General features: G+C 39.4%; 1 protein-coding gene across 1 annotated transcript in view; it reads left to right on the forward strand.

The window, feature by feature from the left end:
- Window positions 1–19914, forward strand: part of UTRN (utrophin) — a 507319-nt gene that overhangs the window by 173338 nt on the left and 314067 nt on the right. The window contains exons 24-32 of the mRNA XM_029943246.1: window positions 1599–1712; window positions 2362–2517; window positions 6423–6593; window positions 8427–8606; window positions 13180–13314; window positions 15595–15744; window positions 17032–17193; window positions 17608–17736; window positions 18382–18555. Coding sequence (XP_029799106.1) covers window positions 1599–1712; window positions 2362–2517; window positions 6423–6593; window positions 8427–8606; window positions 13180–13314; window positions 15595–15744; window positions 17032–17193; window positions 17608–17736; window positions 18382–18555 — 1371 coding nt within the window. The remainder of the gene's footprint in view (window positions 1–1598; window positions 1713–2361; window positions 2518–6422; window positions 6594–8426; window positions 8607–13179; window positions 13315–15594; window positions 15745–17031; window positions 17194–17607; window positions 17737–18381; window positions 18556–19914) is intronic.

Below are 19914 nucleotides of genomic sequence, written 5' to 3' on the forward strand. Positions count from 1 at the left end.
GTTGAATAATGAATGATATGGGTCTTCATGGGGAAATGCTCAGGTAGGCACTATCCCTGGCCTTATTTTTCACCAGAAAAAAACCCGAAAACCCAACAACAATAAGAAATATCAAAAGAAAAAGGATACCTCTATTGTCAGATTTGCATGTAAGAGACAGGAGGAATAGCTGATAGGGAAGTGGAAAGCCTAAAAATTCAAATCATTTTATTGGCCTTTTATGATTACATTGTTAACTATTATTGTTAGCATAATAAGGCAAAATTTAATATTAGTAAATATCAGTCTTGAATTTATTACAGAAGTCATTTAAGCAATCTATGAGATAGGGGAAATATCATTTAGAGGTAGTTATGGGAATTTTGGAGGTTTAGCTAACCATAAATAATAATTGTGACTAATATATCTGTAAGCAAACAAATGTAAAAAATAAACAAAAACCCCCAAAACCCTATAATAGGAAAAATAAAACGGAAACAACTTTAGGTGGTATTTTATGAGTGTAATAGCCATACATGAAATAGCAGGTTCTATCTTGACCATTAATTCCAGCATTGTAAGGGAAAGAATAGTTGGTTCTGTGCGGCATGTTGTAAGGACATTAAAAAACTGATTTCGTGTCCTGAGCATGTTGATGAGTGGTGAGTGTCATGCCTGGATCTCACGGTCTAGAGACATCATTGAAGGAACTTGGAATGCTTAGCCAATAGGAGACTAAGGCAAGACACAGGGGCTGCCTTGAACACGGAAGGTCATTTTTTAACGGGATTGTAAATTTGTCTCCATCCTTAGGGTTGAACGACAAGCAAAGAATTGACAGGCCATAAGGGAACAAGTTCAGCTCCACATCAGGGAAATTAACAAGTGAGCCTGGCCAGTCCCAGAACTAACAAGTGAGCCTGGCCAGTGCCATGGGAAGAAACGATCCTCTTTGCTCTTGTACCGGAGATCACACTGGACCTACTTAATTGCATTAATGGCCCAGTACCAAATGTTACCACCTCTCCTTCTCCCTGCAGCATGTTTTCTTTCTCACTTGTTTCTAATCCACAGTGCTGTACATGGTAGGGATCGCAATGGGTGCCTAGTAAATACTGGGTGAAAGCATGCAGCTGCCCAGTGGACCGTCCTGGGTTCCTAAGTCACACAGTGGCCAGAACTAGAGCCATCGATTATGTTGCCCCCACTATGCTATTAATTTCTTCCTGCTTGGGTAGCTAACTTTTGCAGAAATTTTGTTCTAAATTATAGGAGAACAAAAGATTTTTTAGCTAATTACACCTAGAAAAGCATGTTCCCTTCCATTTGAATTTGTAATTACTGATATTGCTCGCATTTAAGCAAAGTAGCCTGGTTCACGGGACAGTGTTTTGAAACTTTTAGAAGGATCACCAGACTGTCATCTCTTGAGGATTTTAGTCAATCATGAAGATCACTATTTTCAAATTTGGAAGATTTAAAAAAAGAAATGCAATAAATGAAAATGATGCTATCAAAGTTTTGAATGGTTGCGTTTCTCCCAGTGGCGATGGATCTTGAGATGCAGTGGGTTGAATGTCACTGAGTAATATCCCCCTTGGTTATTGTGTTTCATTTAGGCTGATTCGAAAGTCATTGAGAAGTGGATGGATGGTGTGAAAGACTTCCTAATGAAAGAGCAGGCTGTCCACGGAGATGCCGAAGGGCTGCAGCGCCAGCTTGACCAGTGCGCTGTGAGTTTTGCTGATTTAGGGACTCTGCTGTAATAAATAACATGTCCTTCTTTGTTAGTGGCTGTTATTAAAATTGCAAGAATATGACATGATAATAAACCTAGGTAAAATATCTTTCATCATAAACCTTTTTTGACTTTATAGTTATTAAAAGAATGGTTATTCATATTTTCATTTTTTTGGCCAGGGTCACCGAATTCTGCATAGAGAGAATGAGAGCAATTTTAATTCATTAGGAGCTGCTATTTTATGTTCCGAGACAATTTTAGTGTCACAAATACCAATTGTTACATTGTTCTTATTGTGCCACGTGGTGAGGTTTAAAGAAAAACATATTTAACAAGTGAAATTTGCCGTTAATACTGCATGCAATTTATATTTGGTGAAAGCATTAGGCTTCTCTGAATTAATTGAGGGGATGATTCTTTGCCGAGAGTCAAATATTTCCAATCTAATTTGGCAGCTGGCTCTATGAAGTGCACAGGTGAAATGAATTTCTCAAGACACAATATTTCTTAAGTAGTTAAAAGTCCTCTCTCCCAAGCAGTCTGTTTTTATAATATTTTCAGGGACGCAAGCAGACAAATTATAATTATGGCATCCACTTATATAGAAATGAACTCAACTTAGGCTTGTTTTCTGTGTTCAGGCCTTTGTTAATGAGTTAGAAACAATTGAATCATCTCTGAAAGACATGAAAGAAATAGAGGCTAACCTTCGAAGCTGTCCAGTTGCTGGAATCAAAAGTTGGATCCAGATGAAACTAGTTGACTATCAAACCCAAGTGGAGAAATTTAGCAAAGAGGTAAGGTTTTCAGCCTTGCTGTCTGTGTTTTTTAAGAGGCAGACAGCTTTTCTTCAGTGACTGAATTCATTTTATAGCCCATCCAGTTTGAAAAACTGGTCTAGAATAACTATAGCATGGTAGCAGATTGGGGCAAAGAATGGATTTTTCTTTCAGTTAGGGGAGGTTACTGATTTTCCAGTTTGGCTGCTTGGTCGGAATGAGCTTGGGGTGTTCAACAAAGAGCTAGAAAGGCAGAGTAGCTGGAATAGAATGAAGAGAGGAATTAGCGGGTGGGTAAGATTTGAGATCAGAATGCAGGTGGCATGAATAGTATATGGCCTCTGAAGCAAAATTTTAAGCTTTTAATTTCATACAGAAAGCAGAGGTTTTTGAGCAGGGAAGTGATATTACCATGTGGATAATTTGCTCTGGGAAAGCAAGAATGAAAACGGATATTTAAGAGGTTATTGCTGTCTTGGCCCCTGAGATAGAGATAGTGGTGAACGGCATGAGGAGTGTTAGGCTTGGACTGTATTTTGAAAACAGAGATAAGAGTCTCTAGTAATGGATTGGATGTGTGATCTCGAAAAGGGATAGTCAGGGACAGCTGAGGGTCTGTGCAAAGCTTCCACTTCATCTGAATTGTGCTGCTATTGGCTGGAATGGTAGAGATTCAAGGAGAAGATGCTTTCGTGAGGGCAGGTAAGACAATGATTTCCATTCTGGCAGGGTTAAGTGTGACATTAGGAGACTCCCAGATGGGGCTCTTCAGCGCCTCCTGCTGGAAAGAGGAAAGAGGGAGAGGCCAAGGGTGCCGAGGAGGGCGGGCCAGAGGAGAAACTCCAGGAGCCCTAGGGCCAGGGGGTGAGAGCTGCCCAGTGCTGAGGACTGTTGAGCCCGTGGAGCCCTGAAAGTTAGGCTTCTGCTCTAACAAGATGGAGGCTTTAAATGACCTTGAGAGAAGTCCAGTGGCATGGCAGGCAGGAAGGTCACACTGGGCAATGTTGAGTAGAGAATGGGAAGTGAGCATTTGGGACAGGTAGACCCAACGTGCACGAATTTCTCTATTTCTCTATTCATGAGAGCAGAGAAATAGGGTGGGGGAGGGGACCTGGGGCTCCAAAGAGGTATTTTTGTCCTTTTAATTTTTATTATTTATTTAAAGTTTATTTAGAGAGAGAGAAACCAGGCAGGTTCTGCACTGCAGAGCCTGACCGTCTCAATTCCACAAACTGTGAGATCGTGACCTGAGCCAAAATCAAAAGTCAGATGCGTAACTGACTGAGCACTCAGGCTCCCCTGTAATTCCTAGAAATAAGGGATGTTACAGGATAGTTGCATGCTCAAAAAGAAGGACCTCGTTTGGAGAAAACAATGATGTGGAAGAGTTTGGAGAAGATAATTTCTGGAGTGAAGCCTGTCATATATGAGAGGGCTGAGAGCCACTCTCCTGGTGACAGATTGTTGTTGGATAGTTTCTCCGTGGTCGTGGAAGGAAGGCAACTCTGGGTACAGTAGGAACACGGTGTAGTTTTCTGACCGCTTCTGCTTTGCTAGTGAGGTTCCACAAGCCGAAGTGAGTGAGGAAGGGGGAAATGGGAGAAGGGGTGAAAGGCAGAAATGTCCCAGGCAGCCCTGTAGATGGTACCTATGTCTCTGTGCAATATTTTTTGGTTAACGTTTATGTAGGAAAATGTGTATTTGCACCCTTGAATGTTTTGTTTGGTTTTCATTGTTTTCCCCCAGTTCCTTATTTTGAATGTATCCAAATGTCAAGGAAGGTTTAGATAATGGTAGAGGGAGCAGCCGTGGACCCATTCCGTAACTTTCTGGTTGTTAATATTCTCCCACATTTGCTTTCTCTCTCTCCCTCACTCTCTTCACACATACACACAAACGTGGTTTTCTTCCCCCCGAAAGATGGACTTTGACAGGAATTTGAAACTGTCACGACACTTCATCCCTGATACTTTAGCATGAATACTAAATACTTCTCTCGTGAATAAAGACAATCCTCTGCAAAGCCACAAAGCCATTACCACACGTAAGAAAGTAATTCCATACTGTCATCTCTTCTGAATGAATTCAAATTTCTCTAAGTGTGCCATAATCTGATGGTTCGTACTTGAATTTATTGAGATTTGGGGGAAGGTAAACAAGGAAAATGATTTGAGATGACAGCAGGGAGCAAAGAAAGCAACAGCTGGCCAGATACATACATACATATGGACACAGACATTGAAATCCATGCATTTACCTACATACATACATATGCACATACAGGTAGGACAACAAAGAAATAATTGTGAATTACTATTGATTCATTGGGCGAGAGTCAATGTATGGAGAATTCTTAAGCATCCTCAGCAAGGAAGCAGCCATGGGTTGTTGAGTAATTATCTAAAGCAGTTCCAGAGGACTGTGTTTCATTGAGTAGTATAAAGGTGTAGACGTTTTCGACACAAATAATGTTGCCCAATTTTTATTTTGCTAAGCAAAGACGGACATATAAAATCAACACATAAAACCAGTCTGTCTCCTCTGTAATATCCATGATACCATGAAACAAGGAACAGTTTAATGCCAAAAGACTGTAAAGAATGTCAGCATAATTCTAGTTTTCACCTTTTATTTTTCTTTAAAGTGTATTACAGTGTCTTTATTTTTCTCATTTCTCTCTGCATCTGTGAGAACTATGTTACTGACTAGTGTCTATAAACTACTAGTAAGGAGAATTTTCTCAGAGTGGAACTCAAGGAATCTATATGTGGAAGAGCTGTCCCGTGTAAAGTGCCCATCAGCAAGCCTTAGGAAGCAGGGCTGTGCGCACGGCTGGCGTGTGGGACATTGAAATGAAACTCCTGTCTGGCTTATTTATTTATTTATTTATTTTTAGTTTATTTATTTTTGAGAGTGAGAGAGAGAGCTTGAGCTTGGGGAAGGGCAGGGAGAGAGGGAGACACAGAATCCAAAGCAGGCTCCAGGCTCTGAGCTGTCGGCACAGAGCCCGATGTTGGACTTGAACCCCTGAACAAGGTATGAGGTCATGATCCGAGCTGAAGTCAGATGCTTAACCGACTGAGCCACCCAGGAGCCCCTGTTTGGCCCCTTTCTATTTTTATGGCTATGATCCTGCCGTAGGAAGGGGAAAACCTCCAAGGATTTCGCCTTTCTCTCATGAAAGCCGTCCTGCTTCCGCACTGGCTTTCGTTCTCTATCAGCTCTGCAGCCCAGCAAGCCTGCTGGGGTTTGATCTGAGTCGGAGGCGTATTGAATAATGACCTGGGCGCTGCGTGATCTCTGTGGGATGGTACCTTCTCCCACCGTGGAAGCCAGTTTGTGGTTGGAGGGAGGTTTTCTCTCACTGTATTTTTACATGAAATACTTGATTATCTGAAATATTTAACTAAGTTATTGAATGAGACTCAGATGATACCTGTTTTTCTAATGTAACCTTTTTTTTTGTGTCTTTGTGCAGTGTTACAAGCAGAGTAGATTATTCAAACCAAAACTTTCTATAGCAGTGTTTTATGGGAGAAAATCAGGTTTTTGGTTATTCCAGGTTTTTTTTCCCCATAATAAACAATGCTACAGTAAATTTCCTTAAAGTATATGCTTTTATTGCTGTCGGTTAGATTCCTTTATTTGGGATTGCTCTGGCAAAAGTTATATATTTTAAAATTATAATAGATATTTCCAAATTAGATTAATATCCAACATGTGGTGTAGCGGCCCAGGTATAATTATTGTTTTCATTGTTGCCTATGTTCCACAACATGAGCACAAACTGTGTAAAGGATTTTATCCGAACATTAAAACTCTTTGTGGAAAGTCATCACTGTGTCCTTAGATATTGGAAAATAGAGCTTGACATTTAATGTTTTAGCATTTGTTTATTTGGGTGAATGGCTTTTCCTTTCCAGATTGCTATTCAAAAAAATAGGTTGTCTGAAAGTCAGGAAAAAGCAGTGAACCTGAAGAAAGACTTGGCAGAGATGCAGGAATGGATGACCCAGGCAGAAGAAGAATACCTGGAGAAAGATTTTGAGTACAAGTCACCAGAAGAACTAGAGAGTGCAGTGGAAGAAATGAAGGTGAGGCTCTGCGGGTCCACGCCCTGGTCAGTAGGCTTCGTAGCTCCCCTTCTCCTTAAATATGAATGAATGAATGAATGAATGAATGTATCTATCTATCTATCTATCTATCTATCTATCTATCTATCTGTCAATCATCTGTAAAGCATGATATGTACATATAATCTTTCACAGTTGGATTTCAGCTTGGAAAAAAAAAATGGAAGGAGAGCTACTCTGATTCCTGTAGGGAAAGGAGGGCCAGACGCCACTTGTTCAGTTTTGCCCCTGGGTTGAGTCCACAAAGGCCCCTTCGACAGTCTCTTCCATTAGAACCTCAGGGAACCATAGAGGATGACTCAAAAATTCACTTGTATCAATTATGTCCACAGTGTCATGCAATATCAGTGCCGTCTATTTCCGGCATTTTAAAGAAAGATCACTTTTTTGTTAGGAATAAGAGCGACTTCCCAGATTGGTTTGTGATGTATCTTCATTTTATCAAATGTATTCTTCCAGTTAATACATGGGAAACACATGACTATCAAAATTTCGCTAGAGCAGGAAGAGTAGCAGTCGGAACATTGTCAGGGATTTAATATCAGTTTGGTCCACAGGATATATTTTCTGTAAACTTATATTCCTGTGTCAATAGTCTTGCACACTTTTTTTTTGGTATAGTAAAAGAACTGGGCATCATTCCCAAATTTCTAACATTGCTTCAAGTGTCCTTCACTGTTTACGCCAAAGGAGATCGAGTCTTAAAGGCTATTTAAAAAAAATAAGAGTGAGCCACACATTGACTGTTTTATGCCAAACTTAACTTGCCTAAAAGTATAAATAAAGCAAAAATCTCTGTGCAGATATTTTGGGAAAAAAAAAAAAGGATTTTATTTCATGAGTTGTTATTGAATATGGATCAAAGTCAATACAATCAGGGACTTTAATTGTACTTATATGTATATTTTCACTGAAGCATCTTTTTTAGTGTACTTTTTGGGAAAGCTTTTTAAATATTCAGTCTAGAAGATATTTTAAAGGTTCCCTACCGGTTAAGAATGGTCTTATTTATTTTTTTCTCTTCCTCTACCTTATTGACATTGTAGTTCTGTGGTTTCTTAAAGTCACTAGGGATGAGAACTTACTGAAATAAGTTTAAAACCCTTGATTGGGCTACGTTCTGTCTATTTTTATTCTAACAACCATTAGAATTTTAATAATGACTATATATAATTACCTGTAACCGAGGAAAATTTGAAATGACTTAGTAGTAAAGAAAGCTAAAAGGGAAAATGAAAAGGTATTTTAGGTTGATTTTCCTAAATGTGAGACTTCCTCCCAGCTTGGAGAGAAAGAGACTATTTCTCGATTAGATGCTCCTAGTATACCTTCCATCACTCTTGAACTTCTGTTAATTATCAAAAGCAAAGATATGCCTGTGTCCCAAGAGAAAAGAAATATATTTAAATTATGTTTAATGATCCCTCTACAATGGTGCACCTCAGTTTTTGTGAAAATTTATTTGTCTCAGTGTAGTGTGCTCAGACTTCCAGTGTTTAATTACAGTGAACTCACTTAGATTCTCATCATGGGCCCAGACTTTGAAAATACCTCTTGTCAGTAAACATAACTGAGGGTGACGAGGTGTTAACGTTTCTTTTTCTTTTTCTTTTTATCAAAGTGACAGTTAGCCTTCTTATTTCAAAAGCACTCTCTGGAATAGTTACCTAAATAATGTAACTAATAGGTAGTTAGAATCACGTAGGCATTTTAATTTTGGTTTAGTTATCTTTTGAAAAGGAAAGAAATTGGTGACTGAGAAATGGAGACAGTTTTCATCCTTTCTTGGAACAGAGGGCGAAGGAGGATGTGTTGCAGAAGGAGGTGAGAGTGAAGATCCTCAAGGACAACATCAAGTTACTAGCTGCAAAGGTGCCCTCTGGTGGCCAGGAGCTGACATCTGAGCTGAATGTTGTGCTGGAGAATTACCAACTTCTGTGTAACAGGATTCGAGGGAAGTGCCACACGCTAGAGGTATGTTATTTCATCAGTGACGTGTTTCTGAGGTCAAACTCTGTAATGTACTGACCATTTCCATATCTTGGAAAAAACTGAAAAACTCTGTTTTTCCTTTCCAGTATGGGGTCATAAAGTAAAAGTCGTTCCCGGATTAACAGTTGACAAAAAGGAAACTGGGATTAAAAAAACAGGAAACCAGGATCTGCCTTCAGTTAGTAAGGTTCTTGGGAAAGCTATTTCACATACTTAGACTTTCCTTTTTTTATATGTGAAATCAAGGTTTTCATATTTCAGACCATCTGTAGGGTCTGTTCCAATTCTAAAATTCTAGAACAATATACTGTGAGCCTCTCTTTTGTTTTGTTTCGCCTGGTTAGTACACAGAGATGAATTGAGGTTTTTTTTTTTTTTTAATTTTTTATTTCAACTGAAGAGAGTCACCTGACAGAAGGAAGAACTTGAATGGGTACTGGTATTTTGCTGGTCTGTTTTCCCCCTGTGACCATTGGTTGAAGATGTAGATGATTCTATTTTCCTAATAAAATTAAGTTTTTGCTTGCTTCTTTTTATAGAGTGTGACATTTCTTGCATCTTACTGGAAAGATGTAAGCATTTCAATTCATAAAAATTAAATTTAATTTCAGTTCAGTCTAAAACAAGTGATTGTATTGTGGTAAATCCTAAAATGGCAGACAATCACAGCTATGATATTTAAACTAAATTCGCTCAATTCTTGTTTGTTTTGAATCTGTTTTGAGCTTAGATAAATATGTATAATTCAGACTGGTTGATAAGAAAAAGCTACAAGTCAAATAAAACCTCACTCCTTAATATTAATACACAGTTGACCCTTAGACAATGTGGGGGTTAGGAGCACTAGCCCCCCAACCTCACATAGTCGAATATCTTTATATACTTTTGACTCCCCCAAAACATAGCTACTAATAGCCTACTGTTGACCAGAACCCTTACTGATAACATCAGCAGTTGATTATAGCACATATTTTACATGTTATATATACCATATACTGTATTCTTATAATAAAGTAAGCTAGAGAAGAGAAAATGTTAAGAAAATCATAAGGAAGAGAAAATACATTTATAGGACTGTGCTGTAAAACAATCCATGTATAAATTGATCTATACACTTCAACCCTGTGCTGTTCAAAGGCCAACTGTATTATCTAACATAAAACACCTGAGGTCACTCAATTGAGAATTTAAAATTCTCTAAACATTATATGTAATATTATGTATGCCCAATCTTGAGTGAATAATCTTGGACTTGAATTTTACTGTACTTTTATCCAGTAAAAGTTTTTGCTTTTTATTTATTTATAGGCAACCTGACAGCTCATAATATGTTTAAATAATGAGTGAAGTCCCCAAGTTATCCTAAGCTAACAAAAGACCACCGGGTATTCTGTGTCATTGCTTCAAATTGTGTTCATGACCTAGAGGTGACAATTTAAAAATGAGGAATCAAATATGTATGTTGAGAATTTGGAATTGGTTTGAGAATTACTTTGGAATTAGTTTGAGAAAATTACTTTGAGAGAAGAGAAGGAAAAATGCCAGGAAAAAAGGATAAAAGATGAGGCCTTGATATCTTTAAAGGGGGAGATGAAAATATGGAAATAAAGCTTAAAAATTGAAATGCTCTTAAAATGATGCCCCAGATGACTAATGGGACTTGGGCAGAAATAGCTCAGATTCCTCGGTTTGGGTAAGGATGCTGTTCTCTGGCAGAGCCCTACTTTATTACCTTGATTATTTTTAGATTCCTTAACATTTTTTAAAAAATCATGAAATATTTCAAACTTCTAGAAAAGTACAGATAATACTATTAATACCTGTGTACACATCCTTCAGATATGAATGTTAACATTTTACCCTATCTTTCCAGATCTTGTTTTTATAATGTAGCAAATTAGCAGTCAGACTGTGTTACCTTCTTTCCAGCCCCTCCCATGTCTCTGGATTCCTCTCTTGAAGTAATCATCATCCAGGAGTTGGCATATGTTCTTCCCATCCATGTTTTCATATGTTTAATACGTACATTTACGTTATCACTTTCTCTATAACACACCTCACTGAAACATAGTGCCTTACAAAAACAACCATTTATTTTGTAAAAATTTTTTAATGTTTAATTGTTTTTGAGAGAGAGAGAGAGAGAGACAGAGAGACAGAGAGACAGAGAGACAGAGAGTGAGGTGGGGGTGGGGCAGAGAGAGAGAGAGGGAGACACAGACTCCCAAGCAGGCTCCAGGCTCTGAGCTGTCAGCACAGTGCCCAGTGCAGGGCTTGAACTCACGGACTGCGACTCATGACCTGAGCCAAAGTCAGATTCTCAACCAACTGAGCCCCCCAGGCATCCCGAGAAATAACCATTTATTATTTCTTATGAGGCTGTGGGCTGATTTGGCCTGACTGCATGGCTCCTCTGTGTTGTAGGGAGAGCTCCCTCCGAAGGCTGCGTTCAGCTGGGAGCTCAGCTGGGGCATTCCCCACGGCCTCTCCTTGTGCAGGGCTTTTTCCACAGGGCCTCCCCGTTGTATGGCCTCTGGGCAGCTGGCTTTCAGGAGGGAGAGAGCAGAGGCTGTCAGTCCCCTGAGAGGCTGCGTCTGCAGTTTGGTAGAGCATCACCTCTGGAGCATTCTTTTGTTCTTAGCAGGTTGCAGGGCCAGCCCACATCCTAGGGGAAGAGAAAACAATGTCACCACTTAATGGGAGTAGTGGCCAAAAAATGTGTGGTTGTCATTAGTCTTCCATGGTTATTGTTAGTCTATCATACATTGATCACATTCTTTGCTTATGCAGAATGCACTTAGACTCTCAGGGACTCCCAAAGTCTTAGCCAATACAGCATCAAGCTCGAAACCCACTGTCCTGTGATCCACATCCAGTCCACATGCAAATGTGGCTCCTTGGAGCAGTTTCTGCAGGTGCAGGTGTGTGGGAGCAGGGCCTGTGGATCTGGTGTCCTGGCCACAAAACAGACCAGTTACCTGCACCCATATTCCCAGCGTACAACGGCGAGGATGGGCACAGGAAAACCTCAGTGGGTATTCAAAAAAGTTTGGGGAATAGAAGGTACATAACAGTCACTGGTAATGGTGACTCGGAAATTTAATAGTGATTCTGGAATCCAGCCAGGCACATGTGTGTAGTCAGAACTCCAGTTTAGGGCGGGGCCATTGCTTGAATAGGGACCGGTTCGCTTCTTGGGAGTGCCTCTCCAAGAGCCATTGTTTTTTTTTCCCCATAAGAAATAAGGTTCTTTTTAAAAAATTTTTTTAATGTTTATTTTTGAGAGAGAGAGAGCAGTGGAGGGGCAGAGAGAGAGAGAGAGAGAGAGAGAGAGAGAGAGAGAGATACAGAATCCAAAGCAGGCTCCACGCTCTAAGATGTCAGCATAGAGCCCGACATGGGACTGGAACCCATAAACTATGAGATCATGACCTGAGCCCAGGTCGTATGCTTAACTGACTGAGCCAGCCAGAAATAGGTGCCCCAGAAATAGAGTTTTGCTGGCCGCTGAGTAGATCTGTCTGCTTTCTGGCTGTAAAAATTAGGGGACTAGATACCTCTTTACCCTTTTATAGTCTTAACCAGGGATTGGCAAATTACACACTCGGGGTTAAATCTGGTTTGTGGCCTATTTCTGTATGGCTTGTGGACTAAAAATGGTTTATATATTTTTAAAAGGGTTGTTCAAAAACCAAAACAACACACATACAATAAACAAAAAAGAGTCTGTGACAGAGACTGAATATGGCCTATGAAACCAAAAATATTTACTGTCTGGCCTTTTATAGAAAAATTTGCTGCCCCCTGACTTGGTAAACACACCTCTCTGGAGTGCGTGTTGGAATGTACCTTCTCTTAGTCAGTGGATCTGAAGGAGAATCAACCCCGGAGGCTCCGTGCAGAACTCTTTCTCCTGAACTTATCAATCAAATAGACTTCCTATATAGGAAGGGACACTTCCTCTCATAATTTTGCTTCTAGAAAGTGGAGTATAAATTTATCCCTGTGCCCCCAAAACTCTTCATAGGAATGGGGAATAGGTGATTATAACTAATATACTGAGAACAGTATAAGTCATTTGGTTGAAATGTGACTCTCTTCATATATAGACACATACATATGAATTTAGGAGAAAGTAGGAAAGAGTACACTGCAAATAATTTTATCAGTTAGCTCTGAGTTGGAATAGCATAGGAATTCTCATTTCCTATGTAATTATTAAAAAGTGTTGCAGTTATGAGTACTTTTTACCTTTCTGTTAAAAATAAAAACCAAACTGATAATGTTCCCATCATGATTCCTTCTACTAATTATACAGTTTTATTTTTGGCATTTGAACACATCCTTGGGACTTTGTTAGCATATACAGAGAGATAACCCATTCCTCTGTGTCCCACGACCCCCCACCAACGGCTCTACTATGGTTTGTTGAAGAATCTTATTTCCTTTCACTTATTTGAAATTTCACATTCATCAGGTCTCAAAGATGCATCTAGAGATACACTGGATGTTTAATGACTTCTTACACAACTTAACCTTTTTCCTGCTCTCGTAGGAGGTATGGTCCTGCTGGATTGAACTGCTTCACTATTTGGATCTGGAGACCACCTGGCTCGGCACCTTGGAGGAGCGGATGCAGAGCACAGAGACGCTGCCCGAGAAGGCAGACGCGGTCAACGAAGCCCTGGAGGTGGGGACCTGGGTACGGGTGGCGGTTCGCTTGGTTGCAATGAGGCCACATGAGCATTCGCATGAGGAATACGGTGCATTCTGTTTTCAAACGCGTTGGCTTTCTTGGTAGTTTTCACTGTAACTTCCATTGTCTGAAGTACTTATATAATCATGTATATTTAGATTATCAGTGACTCACTAACTCACCCTCGTGGGGTGGTTAGCCATTTGATCATTAGTACATTTTAGACATTAGTACCTTTAGTTAAGCACCCTAGTGATTTTCCAGCTTGTTTTTACCAGTCTCCGGATAAAACTCTGCCTTATGTTATTAGGATAATTGCTCTCTTGTATCTTCATAAAGTTATTTTGGCTCATTAGACAATGACCACCACTGTGTTTTCAATGGCAGTTGCTCTGTTCTCTTTAGACGTGAAAAGCTGGGGGCAGGTCCGAGTGGTTAGTATTTGAGTTCTGGGATCCTGTCCTAGGAGGTTGTCCCCAGGCCTTGGCTTGAGCTCCATTGGCCAAGAAATGTGCCTGGGTTTTCATTGTTCCCAAATTACTAGCACAGTGTGTGGCACATAATAACTTAATAACTATTTCTTCAATGGATTAAAATTTGAAGAGGATGGCTTTGCCTAAAATAAAAGAAGAGGAAGAAGGTACATTTTCTCTTAAAACTGAAGGGACACAGGGACACCTGGGTGGCTCAGGCGGTCGGGCATCTGCCTTCAGCTCAGGTCATGATCTCACAGTTCATGGGTTCGAGCCCCGCGTCGGGCTCTGTGCTGACAGCTAGCTCAGAGCCTGGAGCCTATTTCGGATTCTGTGTCTCCCTCTCTCTCTGACCCTCCCCTGCTCATGCTCTCTGTCTCTCAAAAATAAATAAAAAACATTAAAAAAAAACCTGAAGGGACACAATGTGGTAACGGAGTGGATGACTAGACTGAAGGTCAGAATAAGTCAAATGTAGTACCTAAAGTCCAGGAGCCGGATGCTTGCTGGAGAAAAAAAGATTGATTCTCAAGTAAAATAGCAGAATGAGAGATTAAGAGAATAAAAAAAATATGAAAAGCTTGCTTTAAAAGCACTTTTCCTGGGGCACGTGGGTGGCTCAGTCGGTTAAGGGTCTGACTCTTGATTTCAGCTCAGGTCATGATCTCACGGTTTTGTGAGTTCAAGCCTTGCACTGGGCTCTAGGTGGACAGTGCGGAGCCTGTTTAAGATTCTGTCTGTATCCCTCTCTTTACGCCCCTTCCCCACTGGCATGCACAGGCTCTCCCTCATTTTCTCTCTCTCTGTCTTTCAAAATAAATGAAGTTTAGAAAACCTAACAAGGGGCACCTGGGTGGTTCAGTCAGTTAAGTGTTCGACTTCAGCTCAGGTCATGACCTCATGGTTTGTGAGTTTGAGCCCCATGTTGGGCTCTGTGCTGACAGCTAGCTCAGAGACTGGAGCCTGTCTTTGGATTCTGTGTCTCCCTCTCTCTCTGACCCTCCCTTGCTCACTCTCTCTCTCTCTCTCTCTCTCTCTCTAAAAAGTAAATAAAACATAAAAATTTTTTTTAAAACATAACAAAACATATTTTCCTAATATGAGAATTAAAACACATGCATTCTAGAAATATAGAAAAGTGGAGAGAAGTGGAAAGCAAGATAGGCATTTTTAAACATTTTGGCATATTTCTTCCTACTTATTATTTAAAAAAAATCCATCCACACTGGAAGGTAGTACATTATAATAATAGCTAAAACCCTGTAGAATCATAACATTGGAATCTTGAGTCTTCTTTTTACTGTGTGTTTTTGTACTTAACCTCTGCGAGTTTCAGCTTTCCCATCTGTAATATGGGAATAATATTTAGCCCATATAGCTAATTAGATTTATGTATATAAAGTGTGTATATAAAATAGCGTCTAGCATTCTGTGTATGTTGTAGAAAAATGAGTCCCTGTTTTTAGTAATATAATCATTAGCAGTTTGAGATGATTCTGCTTGTATAGTATTGTCTTCTGCTTTTAAAGTTTGCATCATACCATGAACATTTACCCATGTCATTAACAATAACTGAAATTTTTATGAAATTATTCTAACAGCGATCATCATATTGAGTTTTCAATTTTATATATTTATTAATACCATGATGGATGGTTATGTAATCATCTGCCTCCTTTCTAATCTTGTTCTTTACATAGATTTCTAGAGAACAGACTTACTTGCTTAAAAACAGACATTTTTAAATCCTTAATATATTTTGCTTCAGTAAATGCATATATTTTTTTCCCTCCCTCTCTAGTCTCTGGAATCTGTTTTGCGACATCCAGCAGACAATCGCACTCAGATTCGAGAACTTGGCCAGACTCTGATTGATGGAGGGATTCTTGATGATATAATCAGTGAGAAACTGGAGGCTTTTAATAGTCGATACGAAGAACTAAGTCATTTGGTAAGAACTGGGGCATGCGGGGGTGTTGATTGCGTTATGATACAGAGCTCACCTCAAGAACTTTTACCAAGAGGAAGAGCTGGTAACCAACATTAATAAAAGTATTTACGGCTTTGAAATACCAAGTGGCGAAGAGTAGACCTACTACTTCAAGGCAAGCAGAACTTGATGATTGAAAAATTTGTCTTTGAGATTGTACCTACTTATGAACTATTTGATTTCATTTAAGGATCTTGTTACAGACGTATTATAACTCCTATTATACTAGTAAATATTAGGACCACCCACATTTGATGTAAATTGCTATTATAAAATGACATAATCCCTTGGACACCCATCCAGAATGTCTCACAACATACATGTTCATATCAGTAAGTAGAGAAAAGAGATGATTCCTTTAGAGCAGGTTTGGATGGATATTGCAAGCTTTCAAACACATAATAAATAACAATGATTGATGCTTAGGTTATGAATAGCATCAAGCTTACTCCTAAAGTGCAGCAGACAGTAATTCAACATGTATGTGAATCTGTAGAACTTGACACTTTGGACAAAAAGAGATTTATATATTCACTCTACTGATAGACATTCTTGTTATATTTTATATTGTTATTGATAGGCTTATTGAGGATTCCTAAAAATGTCCTACGTTTGTAATAAATGACATTTTTGTTCTCCGTTTAATGTGTTGTGTGGGAAATCTTTACTTTTTCCTTTTTTTATTAAGGTATAATTAAAATATAACATTATATTACTTTCAGGTGTACCCCATAATGACTTGATATTTATATACATTGTGAAATAATCACCATGATAAGTTTAGCTAACATCGCTCATCATACATAGTCACATTTATTTTCTTGTGATGAGAACTTTTAAGTTATATGCTCTTAGCACTACCAATCTGTTCTTGTATCTATAAGTTAGTTTTTTGTTTGTTTATTTGTTTGTTTTAGATTCCACATATAAGTGGGATCATATGCGGTTTGTTTTTCTCTGTCTGACTCATTTCACTTAGCATAGTGCCCTCAAGAGCATTTTATATTTTACCGTTGTATATAGAAAGAAATAACAATTAATAATTCACTGTAAGATAAAGAAGATACTAGAAGAATCTCTTCACTGTTATCATTACTAGTCATTATTTATTTAAAAGGTAGGCCAGAGTTTTGAACTAGTGCCTTTATAGTCGATTTCTTTTCTTGGTGGCCAGAACATAAGGGTTTTCTTATATTCAGCTGTTTATGTTGGTGCTGAGTGATGAATGCTTCAATTTTCCCCGTGTAGGCAGAGAGCAAGCAGATTGCCTTGGAAAAGCAGCTCCAGGTCCTGCGGGAAACTGACCACATGCTTCAGGTCTTGCAGGAGAGCTTAGGGGAGCTGGACCAACAGCTCACGACGTACTTGACCGACAGGATAGACGCCTTCCAAGTTCCACAGGAAGCTCAGGTACTGCGTGGATTGGAGGGCCTTTGAGTCATAAAAAGAGCGTATGTGATTGCCTCCTCACCTGCGGGAGAACCGCCCCCCTTGCCATTCCAGGCCCAGTCAGTGAGAGAGGCTGACCTTCCTTACGGAGCGGTATGCGGGTTCTGGAGTTTTGGTCATTATGTGAGGCCCTGGCAAATGATCATCATTTTAAAATTATAGTTATGAAGTTGGATTATAAATAAGTGGCGAACTTCGGAAAAGACAAATGGGAAGACCTTAGTCTGTGTGTCCCCCGTAGTAGTCCTGCAATACAGGGGGCCTATGTTTCCTACTAAAGCCTGTACCAGGGGTCAGCATATTCTTACGCATTGTCGGACTCTGTGGAACTTTTAATTAAAAAAAGACATTCTCCCCTTTCCAATCTCTTTGTAGAAAATCCAAGCAGAGATCTCAGCCCATGAGCTAACCCTTGAGGAGTTGAGAAGAAATGCACGTTCCCAGCCTCTGACATCCCCGGAAGGCAGGAACGCCCGAGGAGGAAGTCAGATGGATGTGCTACAGGTGAGGAGGGCGAGCAGCTTCCTTTCATCTTTTGATGTGTTGGGCATAAAGAAAAATTGGAAAGAGCTGATTGCTTGGAATGCCTTGGTCTTCTTTGTTTATGATGTAAACAGTGGTATTGGAGGTGCATTGTGTCCCTGGTGGGGCAGCAGAAACAAAATATTAAGTCTGATTTTACAGTTGAATTGAGAAGAGAGAGCAAGCTAGATTCAGAAGTTATCTTTATATAGATTTTCCCATGAACGCAAGCTTCTGTCAGTTCTGGTGTGGCTGGTGCACTGGGCTGGCTGAGAGCAGGGGCTGGAGCTCCGCCCCGTCCGTTAGTGATGGACGTGAGATTGACCTGGACTCTGCGCTTGTGATCAAGGCCACTTTGAGGTTTAGGTTCCTGAACTATAGTTTTCAAACAGGTGAGAAAACTTTGCCTTTTATGATTCCTTCAACTGACTCACCGCCAGGTAATTCAGGACAGCAGGCTGTGCCGTTCACTCTGGTGACTGGGTAGCCTCACTCAGTTCTTTAAGGAATGTTTTTATGGTGCTTTATCCTACAGCTTTTTAGCAATATGTGTTGTACTCATACCGTCTGCTGAGAGAGATTATCTTTCTGATGCGAATTGCCTATTATGTTCATTTATGCAAACAGAGGAAACTTCGAGAGGTGTCCACAAAGTTCCAGCTTTTCCAGAAGCCTGCTAATTTTGAACAGCGTATGCTTGATTGCAAGCGTGTCCTTGATTGTGTGAAAGCAGAACTTCACGTTCTGGATGTGAAGGATGTGGATCCTGATGTCATACAGAGCCATCTGGACAAGTGTATGGTGAGGCCATTGGGTGGATGGTGTGTCCATCGGATTTCCCAGCAACTATTATGGCTTCATTTAGTGCTTACATACATGATTTATTAGTAATTACTAGTCTATTTTGAGCTAAGCATAGAGAGTGATGGTGAAATACAGGTTAAAAAGAAGAAGTGTGGTCCTGTCCTCCAAGGAAATTAAAAGAGAGAAGACAGGTAGGGGAGAGTAAAATAAATTATTACAATGTAACAAGATAAGGAAGCTAGAATAGACATGCATATAACATGATTTAAAAAACAAGGGAAACACATCTTAATCAGAGAATGAAGTTAGGGAAGGTTTTGGCAGAATGTGACTAATAAGCTAAATTCTAAAGGATAAATTTGAGTCAGCTAGAAGAACCATGCTTAGAATAGATGTTAGGAATATTACAATGTAAAATAAAATCACTTTTATGGAAAGTCAAACTTTAAATTTTAAATTATAAAGTTTAAGCCTAAAATACAAAAGACGAAACTATACTTAGAATGAATGTCAGAAATATTATAGCATAAAAAAATCATTCTCTAGGAAAGTAAAATTTTAAATTGAAGTTTAAACCTAAGATGTGAGACAAGAAATTATTTATAAGGTGTTATTACTATTTTAGTCTTGAACTTTATAATTCAGTTGAATAGAAATTTAAAAATAATATGGCTTAGTATACACAATCTTAGAATTAGTCTTCTCCTTGGGAGACTCATGAGGACAGTTAAGATGACACCAGTTAAGACAGAAGTCCGGGGAAAGTTCTTTGTGCTTTTCAAAATTGCTTTCTCCATGTTTGTTGACACTGCAGGTTTGCATACACGAAACCTGAAATAGGTGAAAGAATGAACAACTAGAGTAAAAGTGGGTGTGTTTGTGTGTATAAGTATGGGTGTATGTCTGTGTGAGAATACACGTAAGTATTTATTTATTTTATGAGATATAGAGATCAGAAGAGCAAGCACTGTCCCTGACCTGATGGAACTCAGTCCACTGGTCTGTTATTATGTGACAGTGCCATGTGAGATGTTTCAGGTCAAGATCATGAGTGACAGAAACAAGAGAACCTGCCCAGATAAAAGCTTTTTAGTTTCAAGTTACTAGGCTGAGGACAGCTCTGGATTTGACCTACATCGCTCCAGTTTCTTACAGTTCCATACCTTTTCCAATACTGAGGTTTTTTTTTTTTTATTCTTTTTTTTTAAACAGTTTATTGCCAAATTGGTTTCCATACAACACCCAGTGCTTTTCCCCATAAGTGCCCTCCTCCATCACCACCACCTCTTTCCTCCCACCTTCCCCTTCAACCCTCAGTTCATTTTCAGCATTCAATATTCTCTCAAGTTTTGCATC

This window comes from Suricata suricatta, chromosome 7 (assembly GCF_006229205.1).
Source record: "Suricata suricatta isolate VVHF042 chromosome 7, meerkat_22Aug2017_6uvM2_HiC, whole genome shotgun sequence".
Classification (NCBI taxonomy): domain Eukaryota; kingdom Metazoa; phylum Chordata; class Mammalia; order Carnivora; family Herpestidae; genus Suricata; species Suricata suricatta.